This window comes from Drosophila eugracilis, unplaced genomic scaffold (genome assembly GCF_018153835.1).
Source record: "Drosophila eugracilis isolate 14026-0451.02 unplaced genomic scaffold, ASM1815383v1 contig_2057, whole genome shotgun sequence".
In the NCBI taxonomy this organism is placed as follows: Eukaryota; Metazoa; Arthropoda; class Insecta; order Diptera; family Drosophilidae; genus Drosophila; species Drosophila eugracilis.
Window position 1 is genome coordinate 5,205 of NW_024572930.1, and position 9,919 is coordinate 15,123.

At 44.3% G+C, this 9,919-nt stretch overlaps 1 protein-coding gene across 1 annotated transcript; it reads right to left on the reverse strand.

Moving 5' to 3' along the window:
• Positions 1–6,727: 6,727 nt before the first annotated feature.
• On the reverse strand, positions 6,728–9,585 carry LOC121529877. Its single transcript, XM_041817880.1, has 4 exons — positions 9,257–9,585; positions 9,031–9,182; positions 7,766–8,776; positions 6,728–7,692 (listed from the first exon to the last, which is right to left on the reverse strand). The coding sequence occupies exons 1-4, from the start codon at positions 9,583–9,585 to the stop codon at positions 6,728–6,730; spliced, it is 2,457 nt and encodes an 818-aa protein (XP_041673814.1).
• Between the last annotated feature and the right edge of the window lie 334 nt (positions 9,586–9,919).

A 9,919-nucleotide genomic window follows, 5' to 3' on the forward strand; every position in this document is an offset into this window, starting at 1 on the left:
ACAATTCTAACCATAATCGACAAATTCTCTAGATTCGCTAGTGGTTATACAGTGCCAGCTAGGGATTGTATAAATATTGTAAAGGCTCTTACAAACTTTTTGTATACATTCGGTATACTCCAAAAAATAATACATGACCAAGGAGCCGAATTTTCTGGGAAGATTTTTAAATACTTCTGTCCTCAATACAACATAGATACACACATTACTTCTTTCCAACAGTCTTCAAGCAACGCTCCAGTCGAAAGACTCCATTCCACGTTGAAAGAAATTTACCGTATTGTATATGAGGGTAAAAAGAGGGAAAAACTAGAAATCAATCATGATGATATTTTGAACGAAACTTTTATAACTTATAACAACAGCATACACTCAGCTACGAAACTGACACCTCACGAGCTCTTTACTGGAAGAACACACACATTCCTAAGGGAAATAGAATTCAACAACGAACATGACTTTTTAAAGGAATTAAACGAATTTAGGGCCAAACTATGCCCAGAAATAGCACTAAAGGCCCAAGAAAGGGTCAAAATTAGGACAGACAAAGTCAACTTGGACAGGGAAGATCCTATTCCTGTAGAACCAGATGACATAATATTTAGGAAAGAAAACAGAAGGAACAAACTAACACCTAACACCTCTCAACATAAAGTGTCGGAAGACAATGGGGCAACAATTACCACCACTAAAGGACAAAAATTACACAAGAGAAGAACTAAGAAGAAAAGTGACTAATCTAATTCCCCCATTTCCTCAAACTAACTTTTCAGGATGAGCCTGTTTCGGCCGAAGAATTCCAGATTCGACATCCTGCACCCCAATCCCCTTTCTTAAAATTCGATCTAGGAGAGGCAAAGGTAATACGTTCTTTCCGAACTATAGCGCTCATAATACTTTTAAGCGATTTCATCAAAAATATTAAAAAAATTGAAGAAAATATTAAGATTACAATGGATATGACTTTTTCCAAAGAATTAATTTCATCCTTACAAATAAAAATTAAACAATTAAATTCTATTCAACCGAATATCAGGAAGAAACGAGGAGCCATAAATGGTCTCGGTAGTTTAGTTAAGATCATTACGGGCAATATGGATGCCGCGGATAAAATTAAAATCAACAACAAATTCCAAGAAATTGAAGGAATAGAATATAATTTGAGTAATACCATTAAGAATCAACTTATTAGTAATAACAATATAATCGATAGATTTAAGAATATTACTGAACATATAAACAATAAACAAAACACCATCAACACATTTGTAAACAATTTCAAAGACAACGTATATACTAAGTTAACACAAGAACACAGAGAAATACACATGTTACAATACTTTAATCGCATGGGCTATAGTATAGAAGTTTTAAGTAATCATCTGAATAATATTGCCGAAAGTCTTCTCTTAGCTAAATTACAGATCATTCCGAAATTTATTTTGAGTCCATTAGAAGTTTAAAAATTTAAAGACATTCTTTCGGAACAAAACATTAACATAGAAAATGAGGAGCACATTTACAGGATCATCAACTTGGAAACAACTAATGAAAACAATAAAATCATTACCCTTAAATAATACACAATTTGTAATACTTCCTAAGTTTTTATTGTTCAATCCAAAATTTAAATTTATGTACTTAGAATCTAAATGTCCTAAAATTCATAATTTGTACGTTTGTAATAATGCGGAGTTTGGGCGGACGAGCAACGGAGACTGCATCAGGAAAATTTTGGAGGGATGGCCTGCTACCTGCGACAGCCAAGAATCTGGAAACGACGAAAATATAATCGAGCGGGAAATTGGACACATTATCATCATGAACGCCATGAACGTCAACATCAACTCTTCGTGCGGCCCTTATACCACTATCAACGGCACAGCGATTATTAGCTACAAAAACTACACCGTAGAGATAAATAATATCACCTATGAAGATTCCGAAGTTAATATCCTTGAGGATGTGAAGATCTCCTTACCCAACCCAAGCCTAGTACTGGTTAAGAATAACACAAGAAAACTTAATCTACGTCACTTGGAGCTGCAAAATCTGAACAACACTCAAGGAGTCAAGGAGGCAACAACAAGTCATCTAATCTTTCTGTACACATGGCTAGGAATAGCTAGTGTACTGCTAATCATCATATGTCTACTAAAGAGAAGAACCATAATTTTATATCCAGGCGAGACACAACAACACGTCGTTCCGACCGTTCCTTCGTTCTGGCCGTCACTATATTCCAGGGGGGGGGAGTTTCCACCACTTCTTCTTCCCCTACCTCTGTCTCGCCTCCGCCCAACAAACAAATTGTTGCAAAATTGTTGACATACGCTGGATATGCTGATCTAGTCTGGATCTGGTCTATTTTGCCGACTAAGCGAAATAGCCAAACGGCAGCGATCAAGCCAGCTGCCTTTCGAAATCTGCGGACGATGCAGATTTCGATTCCATTATTCCATATTTCATGTACCATATAACCTAAGCATTTTTATAATAAAGAATTAATTTCAACAAGCAATTCAAACGAGAAGGTTATCATATCTTGGGACTCAATCTCATAATTTTATTATAACTTGGACCCAAGGCTAATAACTCGGGTGCGCCTTGGTGACAACAGCCGGTCACTCTGCCGGGCCAGACAAGCGGGCACACCGCACAAAGGGATTTCCGGGAACGGTCACATTAACTCCAGCCACGGGGTATATAAGGAGGATCGGTTTCTTCGAAAAAGTCACTCTTTCGGTCGATCTCGATCAGGTAAGATCAGCCCTCTTTCGCAATTGGGCACCCTCACCAGAAATAGTCAATTTGGTCGGATTTAGCATAACGCTGAATCTAATACATCCTACTCCTACTGCCATCGGCCGTTCGCCGATGCTCGCAGATCCACTGGATCCCTGCAGGCACTCTCGCAACAGAACCACAAGGGCTTTGCCATCTCTCTCGCGGCGGACCCAACGGGCCACGCGTTCTCTCTCGCAACAGACCCACAGGGGCTTAGCCATCTCTCTCGCGGCGGACACAACGGGCCCCGCGTTCTCTCTCGCAGCAGACCCACAGGGGCTTTTCCATCTCTCTCGCGGCGGAACCAACGGGCCACGCATTCTCTCTCGCATCAAATCCACAGGGGCTTTGCCATCTCTCTCGTGGCGGACCCAACGGGCCACGCGTTTGTTCTCGCAACAGGAGCTTCGCGTTGGCTCTCGCAACAGACCCACAGGGGCTTTGCAATCCCTCACGCGTCGGACTCTACGGGCCTCGCGTGCTCTCTCATACCAGAGAACCAGGGTCCGCTTCTCTCTACACATTCGCACTCGCTCGCGTGTCCATCGATCCTATTCTCCTTTTCCCTTTCTTAGCTAGCGGATCACGGAGACGACCGCCCCCCCCCTTTTCAACAAGCAAGGTTAGGTTAGGTTTTGGGAAAATTGGGTATTTTTCGTTTGTTTGTTGGGTAAGTAGGTTATACTTTTCCGAGTTGAATTTTTGTGTATTAGTTGATGGAAATGGGGTCGTAATAATAGGAAAGTGGTTGCTACCATGAAGTTCGTTCAGTATTTCTCACTTAGAATGGGGGGCCAAAATTGGAGAGCAGACTGTGAGGTCGATGTGCGTGGCCTCTTTTAGTTTAAAGAAGGGTCTGTTGAATTTTTGTGTATTAGTTGATGAAAATAGGGTCGTGATAATAGGAAATTGGTTGCTACCATGAATTTCGTTCAGTATTTCTCACTTAGCGTGGGGGCCCAAAATTGTAGAGCAGAGTGTGAGGTCGATGTGTGGGTAAGTATTGTGAGTTGAAAAATGTGTGGGAGATTTGCATTGTCAATAAATCTTTGAGTTATTTTTCCTGGAGTGTTTGTTGTTGGTGATCCCCAGGAAGGATGCCATCCATTGGAGTGTTTGTTGTTGGTGATCCCCAGGAAGGATGCCATCCATTGGAGTGTTTGTTGTTGGTGATCCCCAGGAAGGATGCCATCCATTGAAATCTCCCATTATTAGTGAGGTTGCTTGTTGTGTGTTAAATGTGTTTTGAAGTGTCTGGTTAGTAATGTCTTTGGTGGGGGATATGTATATTGAAAATATGATTCATTTTAGTTTAGATTCTAAATTTATGACTATTGCTTCTAGGTCGTAGTGTATTGAATTGACTTATGAACTAAAAGTCTCTATCTATCTATTGGTTGCTATGTTTGTTAATAGTTTGTAGTTTATTGGGGTTGGTATATTATTAGTGTATTGTATGTGGGTTTCTTGGAGGGAAATTATATGTGGTGAATATTTTTTGATGAGAATAAGGAGTTGGCTATAGTTATTTACATATCCTTTTAGGTTCCATTGAATTACAGTTAAGGACATTTTAGTGAAAATTAAAGCTTGTAACTTAACTTCATTGGTAGTTTTAACGGTTAAGTTTAAGTCTTACTTAGGGTTTGAGGTTCTATATGGATTCGCTTTGGCCTTTGTCTTAGATGCTTTAAAATTCGTTGTTAGGTTATTATTAGATTATCTTTAAGAAGATTTTTATTTGTAGGTCTTCTGTGAGTTGTAACGAGTATGGTGTGGCTGATTTCTGATTGTGTGATGCAGTAGTATCCATGTCTTCTAGTTTGTCGTAATCGTGGTGGTGATGGTGTTGAAGAGTTTGGCTTAATGGTAGAGTTGTTTTGGCTTATCCGGTGGTTGTTGCCTTCAATGGGGTGACATTTGATCCTGATGTGAGTGTGGTGTGCGAATTTTTATGTTGTGGTTGTGTTTGTGTGTGTACTTATATTAGAATTTGGTGATTGTGGGATTGTTGTCATCTGAGTTGTTGTATTTGTAAGTGTTTTAGCATAGGTGATCCTCAATTGAAATCCGTGTCTTTCGAAATAAATACGTGGGGCATTTTTGTGGTCAACTTCCTGTGTGGTTTTAATAGCTGTTAATTCGTGGTTTTTTATTGAAGTGGGGCATTTACGGTCGATTGGGCTGTGCTGATGGTCAAGTTCTGGGTTGTTTTGGCAGTTTAAGCAATTTTTTTCTTACATGTTTCTCCGTCGCTTGTGTGTTTTATTTCGGAGCAATTAGTTTAATTTTCGGAGCTTTTGCATATTGGTGCTGGGTGACCATAGCGTAGGCATTTTCTGCATTATGATCAAGCCTGTTTCAATTAAAGTGGTGTTGTTGTTGACAGAGTTAGTGTTGTTTTGTCGTTTCATTATTTTTTTCACTTCGGCTCACTTTTGTGGTTTTAGATCTTGTAGAATTGTGCCTTCGTCAATATATCTAAGGTCGTTACAATAAATAACTCCCTTAGAGAAGTTCAATGTTCAATGTTGTGTTCACTTGTTGAAACTTTGATTTTTGCGATTATTGTAAGTTTAAGAAGTTTTCTGGCATGCAATTCGTTTTTGGTTTTTATTAATAATGTACTGTCTTTTTTTTTTTGGCACAGGCAAAGTCATCGGATTTTTTAATTATGAATGGTGATATTTTTTCAAGCAAGTCGTTTTCCTTTCTTTAAATTATGATAAATTTTTGGACGCCTAATTGGGAATGATACGATTTTGACGAAATTTTAAAAATGCCTGGTGGGTCCGTCATGATAGCTAGTGAAGGGCTTGAGCCCGTATTAAAGGTTTTCATGGTGTTGAAATTTGTTTGTGCAAGATTTTGCTGATAACGTTTTTGGTTTGCGCGAAGCTTTACACTGTTTTGGCACGACTTATCTCTCCGGAGGTTGAAGTTGTACTCAATCACAATTATTTAAAAAAGGGCAACGATCAAGTTATTATCAATAATAACTTTTCGGTTTGACGATTTATTAAAAACTAAACGAAATATGCTGCGTGCAGGCAGAACAAAAGCTTCAAGAAAAGCACGAACAAGAAGAAACGCTATGGTCCAGTGCCACGACTATAAGATACCCGTTACTGTTTTACACAATTTTAAAATATTCATTTTGCTAGTAGAAATTGACAAAGCGCCATAATTTGTCAGAGAAAGTACGTTGAGTAACTGATAGTGACGTCACTGCCCTTGTGAGGCGTTATTATTTCATAATATAATATTCTTCATAAATAGCGAAATAATGTTCCGATTTGTTTATATGTTGTGCAAGGTCAAACCAAGACATACACAACAATATTATGGACGTCACAGTTTTTCGCGGCTTGTGGGCGTTTAAGTGGGCGTGGCCGGATGAAAACTTGTGGCAAATTGCAGAGGTATATTTTAAAAACCTATTCTTAAGCACAACTTTTTAGCTCTTATAGTTCCCGATGTTTTTTTAATTTTTTGTTTTTCGGGTTTTGTGGGCGTTAGAGTGGGCGTGGCTAGATGGGACATAAGGGGCATTATAAGTACTAATAAAATGCGGCTTCTGGGCAAGATTTATGGGCAATTAAATGTGATATTAATGGTTTTTATCAATTAACTGTGACTGTCGCCTTGTGAAGTGCGGAGTTGCCTTAAACGGCTCCCCCCACGCGTAGGTCCAAAGAAAGGTGAACTGTAAAGGCCTATGGATATGGCGTACGGAACGTTTTATTCTGTAAATTCATTAAATTAGTTTACAATTCAAATATAGCTCTTCTTCTTCCCGCAGTGTGCCCTCCTACTATTCACAAGACAGTGAAAAGGCATTTTTCGGCGCCATTCACATAACCGCGATTAATAAGCCCGTACTACACAGGGCCAAAAATCGGATAACTTAGAAAATACTAAATTTCCTATTAATACTGACTTAACTATCGATAACAATGTTTTGACCGTCGACATCTCCGACCCCGTGAAGACCCGCTTCACTCAAATCTAAAACTGCAAGTTTAGAGACGGGCCGCGACATTGTCCAAGATAGTCCATTATCATTTACGCGCACAGTGGCGAGTCTGACGACTCCATCAGCTCCGCTGTATACCTCCTCCGCGATGCCCTTGCGCCACTCTCGTCTGGGGAAGGCTGGATCGCAGACGAAGACCATATCGCCCTGGCGGATGGGCTCCGTTCTCAGGCACCACTCCAGGACCCACCTACTCCAGGAGCGGTCCCGCAGCATGCGGGCAATCCTCCACTGCTTTCGCGTAGAACCCTCCTTGGGCCGCTCCACATCCCATCCGGGCGTATACGGCAGGTTAGCTGCTCCCTTGAGCAGGTCGTTTGGCGTCAACGGCGCCTCTTGGTCCGCATTCAGTGGCAAGTGGGTGAGCGGACGCGAATTGACTATGTTTTCCGCCTCAATTAGGAGACTCTCCAAAACATGGTCCCTCGGCGCGACTTCCTTCAGGGTATGGCGCAGCACTTGCTTGACGCACTGCACCATCCGCTCCCATACTCCGCCCTCAGACGGGTTGGATGGGAAATTAAAGACCCATTCAATGCTCCTGCTGGATAACTCACTCTGTATCCTTTCCGTCTCGAACACGTCTCCAAATCGCCTGGCCTCCCTGTCAGCTCCTACGAAGTTCTTGCCGTTGTCACTCCGCAGTTTACGTACTGGTCCTCTACGGCAGGCGAAGTTCCTGATCGCTATTATGCAGGAATCCGTTGACAGGTCATGCGCCAGCTCCAGATGAATCGCCCTTGTCGTCAAACATGTGAACAAGGCGACCCAACGCTTCTCTCTGTGACGAGCAACAGTCACCAGCAGTGGCCCAAAATAGTCTAGTCCTGTGTACTTGAATGGCCATCCTTCAGATTCCAAGCGATCCTCTGAAAGGGGTCCCATTATCGGCGGCATCGGCCGCGTCCGTTGTAGCTTGCATTCGTTGCACGACGGGATTACCTCCTTCAGCAATCGTCGCATCCACGTTTTGATGCTTCATCTGGGCGTGGTAGTGTCTTACTACCATCTCCGTAAGACTGTGCCTGTGTGACAGTATCACAGGCCTCCTCGCACTGTACGGCATGGACAGCGCGGCATCGACTCTGCCATAAACCCGCAGAACTCCATATTTGTCCACGTAAGGCGCCAGACTTCGAATCTCGCTCGAGTTGGCGACGTCCTTTCCGCGTTCCGCCGACCTCATCTCGTCGGGAAACGACTCCAATTGGGCCTGCCTGATTAACAGGTTCTCCGCGGCCTCACACTCCGTTGCAGTGAGTCGGTATTCCTCGAGGTCGCTTTTCTGTTTGCGGCACCGTCGCGCAAACCTCAGGACCCAGGCGGTGGTCCTCACCAGGCAACTGAAGCTCGAAAATCTCTGGAACAGGATGACAAATTCAATTGATGCTACCAATGCGAACTCACCGGGCATCTCCTCTTCCTCAGGTGCATCTGGAACATGCTCGGTTCCCTCCTCAGGCGTTGGCCAGCCGCTTGCTGGCTGCCTCAAAAATTCGGGACCGCTTAACCACCGGGATTCCGGGCGAAGGTCCGCCTTGCTCAGCGACCGCGTCGCATCATCCGCTGCGTTGTCAGCTGTAGGTACCCATCTCCACTGGGAAACCTTCGACGACTCCAAAATCTCCGCCACTTGGTTGCCAACAAAGTGCTTATACCGGCGGTGGGTGCTGCCGATCCATTTCAGCACCGTTTTTGAATCCGTCCATAACACCGTCTCGCTGATGTCCACACTGTGTTCTTCCTTGACAGTGTTCATCAATCTGGTTCCAAGGACCGCTGCCTGCAGCTCTAGCCGTGGGATGGACATCGTTCTTATCGGCGCACACTTCGTCTTTGCGCACACGAAGCTAACCAGCACGTTGCCATTCTTGTACGTGACCCTCCAATAGGCCACCGTCGTGAATGCAGATTGACTTGCGTCCACGAAAACGTGTAGCTCGATGGTCCAAACTGCTCCACGCCCAAAATAGTGGCGAGGACATTGGAACTCTCCCACGGCAGCAACAGCTTCGCTGTAATCATCAGGCAGCACAGGAACCCCAATGTGTCGAACGTTGACATCAGCAGGCTCAAAAACTCCCCCTTTGTTGGGACTCGCTCTCCACTTAGGACGATTTTTGGCACTCGATGATACTCCACGTTGAATCTGAAGTCATCGGTTGCTACCTGCCAACGCATTCCAAGTATTTTCTGCTCAGACTCACCCCATCCGACGCTCTTGACTTGTCCAGGTGGTCCCAACTCCGCTTCCACGATGGGTGAGCTGGATGAGAACTGGCATAGCTCGAATCCAGCCTCCGCGTGTATCTCCTTTACTCGGGTAGATACCTCAATAGCTTCGCTCTCCGTATCGAAACTATCCACGTAGTGGATACGTTCATTTGGTATATATCCGGCTCTCGATCGTCGTTGCCATCTCTCCAAAGGAACCGTTGGGAACATCGATCCTCGGGTCGGATCAGCACTTGGTGGAACATCTCCTTGATGTCCCGGCAGACTCCGACTGCTCCTTCTCTGAAGTGGAAGAGCACAGCTGGCAAGGGCTTGTAGTGCCTTGGCCCCTTGTCCAGCGCCGAATTGAGTGAGGATCCTCCAACCTTGGCTGCAGCATCGAACACAAGCCGGACCTTACCGGGCTGCGTCTGGAAACAGCTGACATCTGGTTTCCTCCGTTGTGGCGCCTGAAGCCACCTCGCTGTTCCGGCCTTCTTTGCCCTTCGTCCTCTCCATGCAGCAGACAGTGATGCAATCTGCGGCATCCGTTAATCTGGCACTCGCCATGCACATCGCAGGAGAGCCATGAGGGTGGGGTTTCCCAGATGTTGCTCCGCCTTCGCCGACTGCAAGAAGGCCGTGAGGTTACTCACTCTAGTTGCGAAGGGAACGATCCTCGCCAGGTTCTGCTCCGTAATCTGCGTCACCTCTCGCACGCTGTTCAGCTGGCTGCGTATAAGCTGCTCCGGTCGGCCAAACCTAAAGCGCAACTGCTCCATCACGGCTCTGACGTTCGCGGGGTGAATCAGCAGCGACTTCACTGTCTCGCGTGCTTCATCTTTCAGCGCCTTCATCAGCCTCTGGTTGTTCTCCACGTCC